Source organism: Atta cephalotes (assembly GCF_000143395.1).
Source record: "Atta cephalotes unplaced genomic scaffold scaffold00044, whole genome shotgun sequence".
NCBI classification, from domain to species: domain Eukaryota; kingdom Metazoa; phylum Arthropoda; class Insecta; order Hymenoptera; family Formicidae; genus Atta; species Atta cephalotes.
In genome coordinates this window covers 413,210-419,033 of record NW_012130108.1, presented here as the reverse complement: position 1 = coordinate 419,033, position 5,824 = coordinate 413,210, and the positions used below count along the sequence as shown (strand labels likewise).

Here is a 5,824-nt window from a genome sequence, read left to right as displayed (position 1 = left end):
TTATATATATATATATATATATATACACACACACATACACATATATATATATATATATATATATAAATTCTGCATCTATACATAGATATAAGTCATTAAAGCTCTTCTTCTTTTTCTTCTTCTTCTTTTTTGTCTTCTTACAATAAATCAATATCCGTAGGAAGAATGAAAATGTATCTTGCTACTTTTTAGTGAAGATTGATTTTGCATGCTTTGAGCAAAGGTGCCAATCGGAAACAATAGAAAAACTCGGTTCGAGTGAGTCAGGCCGGTGCAACTTATTGCATATAAATACCCTCAAACTTGGCGAAAGGTGAATTCGAAATGAGTCTTATGAAAGAACCATTTGTTTTACATATATTGGTTTGCGAAATACAAAAATAACTTGTAGAGATATGGTCCTCTTTTAGGACAAGAGCACATGATAAAAAAAATTCTGTTCTTTTTTCATGACCAAGACTGAACTTACATGGTTCTTTCTTTTTTCTTTTCATATTGGAAGGAAAAAGACAAAAAGATGTGCAAGAAGTTCAACCTTGGAATATGAATAAAAACAGGCTTAAAGTTTTTTTTTCTTAAATTAAAATTGTTTAAAACATTTGGAAGAAATTAAAAATTATAATGTAGTGATATATTTTGTCTTAATAAACACTATCATTACCTGGCTAACTGTCCATTTTTTGTTACTTGTTTAATTTTTAATTCTTCAAATCATTTAGATAATTATATAATTAGCATTAATTAAAATTGTGTTATATCTATATGCAGATAATGTCCAGATAACATGCAATGTCTAGGAGTTGTCTTTACGATGCTTTTTAGATATCTTTTAGACATGTATGTTCTAAAAGATATCTTTATCTTTTACACATGCACGTTGTATAGGCATTGTATGTCACATTGTGTGGTAATATTACATACATTATCATAGACTTTAAATAACACAACAGTCGACCGACATTTCATCTATTGTGTGCTCTTGTCCTGGGAATTAAAATCTGATTTGCCTGTATCGAGAGTCGAATGTATCGGCTAATCTAACGGATGCACCTTGACCGCGCGAAATATTGAACACCTAGGACGATTATACAGCATAAAAGTAACGACAACATCGAGTTTAGGAGTTCGGAGAACTGCCCCTTAGAAATCTTTATATCCCTGATAAATAACGGGAGTACAATCAGAATGTTCTGCCCAAGATTGATCGATAAATGTCTTACGTTTTGATTCGTCGATACGTATAATACAACCGCGGGTTGCCACAGAAAGACATGCGTCAGTGCATAGTTTAAGTGAAGAAGTAAATAGTTTTAATTTTTCTCGTTATCCTAAATCTCATGTTACTCTAATCGCTATAGTCTAACGTCCTCTGAAGTTTCTCTCCTTTGGGGTTTACAATTACTTAGAGAATTACAGATCATTTCTAAATAGAATTATGAGGCTCGTAACATATTCTCGTAATAGGCTTTCTATAATAAGCCATCACCTAAGCTTCAAGTCTTAAGAAATTCACTAGTCACAATTCGAACGTGCGAAAAATATCGATTATGATTGATTAATTCTTTAAGGCTTAAAACTTAAAGCTTAGGCTTAATGGCTTATTGCAGAAAGCTCTTGTAAGACTTGTAGGTAAGAACTTACAAGTGCTTATAACTTTATGCAATATTATAGCAATTTACAGCTTTCTACTAACCGTAAGATTTATAAAAAATCGTAAATATTTATGAATGATCGATTTTAGGATACATATGTATAAAATAACATTAATCATAAGTTCTTATAAGTTTTACGAGAACAAGTTTTGAATTTCACGATTCTATTTAGAATTAATCTATTAAATTACCTGGACAGTAAGGTTCCATGGATTTACGTGTCTAGGACGCATAGGGGATTCGCGAGAGAGCCGCGAGAATAAATAATTAATTGTCTAAAAAACAGTTCGTGACACCGAATATAGTATATTGCAAAATAGTGATCCACGAGTTAGACCCGATATGATAAAACCGCGCGTATGGAAAAGTCCTAATTGTATCTCTATTTCGGACATCATTCCAGCGCGCGAACGGTTGTCGATAACACGCTAGGCGATATATATATTTTTTGTACTACGTCATATATTGCTATTCTCTATGTCGAAAGAGACGATGACGCGCGGAGCGTCGCGCTGCTCCTTTCTTCACTTGCACGACGTATTTATAAGAAAAACATAGTGATGGCAACTATAAAGATGAGAACGAACTGTAAAAAATTTTATATGTGGAATTAATGTACATAATTTAATAAATTAACACACGTAATTATTTCATAATTATGCGTGGATAGTTTGATAAGTCAATGACTTTTTAAAAGGAGACTACGTTGAAAAATAATAAAAATAAATATTTTTATACAAGGAATCATCATTTAGTTATATTATAGATTTGTCTGATTCATCCTGTATAAAACTTGTATAATTGTCTTTATACTATAATTGTTATCACTATTTTTTTCTGAATGCGAGAAACGACAAAAGAAAAACGAAAAAAGATCCACCATTGAATCAAGTGGATCAACTTAATTGTTAATGTATAACTGCGCTCGTAATCACGGCTATTTTATCAGGTAACAAATTTGTAGTAATAAATAAATACGTAGGATACGTCTGTTTTATAAAATTATGGCGTTAAATGAGATCGCTGAAAAATACAAATCGGCGCTAGAAAATAAATCTAGAACTGGAAGACTAACCGGAAATAAAACGTTGCCTCTCCACCGCGTTCCTATCTCTCGATGATACGCCGAGGGAATCGAAATATACGACTATAATATAATCCGAGGTCCAGCCACAGAGCATTTTTCATCTTTTCGACGTGCGACATGTATCTATCGAAAAATAAAGGAGCGCGTAAAAGCGCTCGTATGTCTGTGTTTGCGTGTGTATGCGCTTGCACATGAACGAGTTTGCTAAAATATTTAAAAATTTAGGTAGATCTAAAAATAAATCTAAAAATTTAAGAATAATTTAGTTGGACCATTAAAATAATTATGGAAATTTTCATTAAGATAATTATGGAACTTCTCCATGCAGAACGATGCACAGTACAGATTCCTAGAGAACGTCCTGAGGATGTTCGTATGTCCTTTAAACATTCTAAGAACATCCACAGGATGTATCCCGGATAAAGTATACTATTAGGAATGTTATAATATTACTGCAAGATGATGTTACTAAAATATTGCTGGTACGTGCAAATGATGGTGCAATATTGCTGGAATAAATCTATAAGCAAGCATGATAATCAATGTTGCAAAAACTTTGACAATCTATTGTAGCAATCAGCTTAAGTGTTTTACGTAATTATTTTGATAGACCAACAAAATCATTTTCGGATTCGTGTGCAATCTAGTTAAATTTTTACATACTTGAACAAAATCGTTCTTTCTATATGGTATGTACATGTATTGAGTGGTACGGATTACGGAAGGATCGTGATTAACCCTTAACCAGTTTTGATACCCTAACTAGCTTAAATATTTTATATAATTATTTTAATAAACCAACAAAATTATTTTCAGATTCGTGTCTAACTAAATTTTTATGTATTTCAATAAAACTGTTCTTTCTGTATGTTCGTGTGTGGTGTGTGTTGTGAGTGGCACGGATTACGGAGGGATCGTGATTAACCCTTAACCAGTTACAGGTTTTCGATAAATATTCTCTTTGGTATAGCTATTGCACTAATCATCACGAGGGTTTCTTTGAAAAAAAAGGAAGAAAAAAAAATGCCGGACGAGTACTTGTACTCACCAGTTAAGGGTTATAAAATATTCGTATCGAACGGCGCGAGTGCGATTCATTTCCACCCTCTCGGGGATGATCGCCGGCGAATTCGATCGCGAGGCAAACGAGCCGGGGAGGGGGAGAAGCAGGGCGCCGGTCTGTGTCGCCTAACGACACGGACGTTAGATTATCATCTCGTTCTCCCTGTTTTCGTTTCTCTGGTTCTCCTCGTACTCGTCACAACAGCAACAGTTCGACGTGCAGTCTTCCTGGTTCTCAGCAACGTACGTCATGTACGTGTCGATACTTTTAGCGTCCAGGGATGGTAGGGACCACGAGAGTGAGGTCGTTTCGAGGTCCGGGATGGCCGTGTGCCAGGAGCTGGGATTATGCGACCTTTTGGCCTTGCGACTTTTGGTGGACAGCTTCTTGATTGCCTACAAAAGAGGAAGCGTAGATCGCTCTGATAAATAACGAGCGAAAAGAAAAAGGAACGAAAGGGAAAAAATAAGAGTGAGAAAAAGAGAGAAAAAGAAAGTGCACTCCATCGCGAAAAAGGTCGTCATGAGTTGCATGACTAATAAAGCTAGTTACACGATAGAGTTATCCATCAACACGTCACGACACTTAAAAACATCGATCCATAATAATTGACCGTCACGCGGGGAAATTTCACGCCTAGACGGAATGACGTAAACAGCAACGTGTGATTTAATCTTTCACACATGTGTACCGCTAAAATCTCACATGTAACAACACGAGGATGGATTAAATACGACTCGGCGTTCAAGCTACCTGAAGCAAAGCAAACCGGACTACCGAAGTGAGCGAAGACCGGGACGATGGATTTGGATTTCAATTGCCGCACTTACGGGGTAAAAATTAGGTCGTACCACGAAATATGCAGCGATGAGGGAATCGAGCAATACACCGAAGAAGTCAATCGTCCGTTGAACATCTCGTTAAAAAAACGGGGACCATCACTTACCCGCAAAATCCTGCGGCCGGACTTGCCGAGAAATTTCTTCAGCATTGTAGCCGATCGTCGTCACCCTCGCCTCGTAAGGAAACAACCCTATTCGCCGATCGTTCTTCGGCGCCGCGGGCGCGAGAATCTGACACGCTGGGATTGATTTTCGGCTCGTGTGCGCGCCTCTCTTATCCGCGCCCTTACGGTTCGCCTACGTTCGCGCCGTCGTTGCGGATCGATGCGAACGCAACGGCGTCACGCGACGAAATACCGCTCCGGAACGCCGCGCCTCCCCATTTATGACCCCGACCAATGTCCCGTGCTCCGATCCCGCACGATCATCCCCGAGCCATCCGAGACCGCGGCATCTCTCACGTCGCAACCCCCTCGTCGTGATCACGAGGAAGCCTTCCGGAGTGGCGTACTCCAGGCACTTAATCCTCGCGGAGATGGATGAAGATGGACTAATGAGCAACCGATTAAACCCTTGCTTGATGCAACAGTAATTTCCATTCCGGTGGCATCACCCTTCCGACTTAGATTGAATTTAATTGACGATCTTAAATGCGACGGATAAACTTCTGCTTATCTGATATTTCGTAAATTGTATCTGATTCTATATACTATATGAATTGCTTATTAATATGATAGAGAATTTTTTTTGCTTGGGAAAGAGAGATTAATTCTCATTTTAACTTTTGCACTTTAACTTTATTTCCAAATCCTTTTTCATCGTAATTTCTTTTTTCATTTTTCTTTTGCAGAAAATGTTAGAGTTCAGGTTTAAACTCATTTCTCCTAAAGCGACAGTATTACTCGTATATATTCGTTATGGCATAAATTATAATAAATAAAGTTTGCCATAAATGCAAACACGGATTCAACGTAGAAATGTAGGCCACTCTAATAATATGATAATGTGATATACATTCACAATCAATTATAACGCAGTTTTTATTATTTTCTGACTAAGCTAACATTTCTCTTGTTCCTTCAAACATTAGCTTGATTTCTTTCCTTTATTCCCTATTAATTATATTAATACAAAACTAATCAATTAATCAAAAATTGAATATAATTTATAATATTACATT

General features: G+C 36.6%; 1 protein-coding gene across 1 annotated transcript; it reads right to left on the bottom strand.

Moving 5' to 3' along the window:
* Positions 1-3,942: 3,942 nt before the first annotated feature.
* LOC105622368 lies at positions 3,943-4,793 on the bottom strand. Its single transcript, XM_012203792.1, has 2 exons — positions 4,749-4,793; positions 3,943-4,197 (listed from the first exon to the last, which is right to left on the bottom strand). Exons 1-2 carry the CDS (start codon positions 4,791-4,793, stop codon positions 3,943-3,945), a joined length of 300 nt encoding a protein of 99 aa, XP_012059182.1.
* Positions 4,794-5,824: the final 1,031 nt, after the last annotated feature.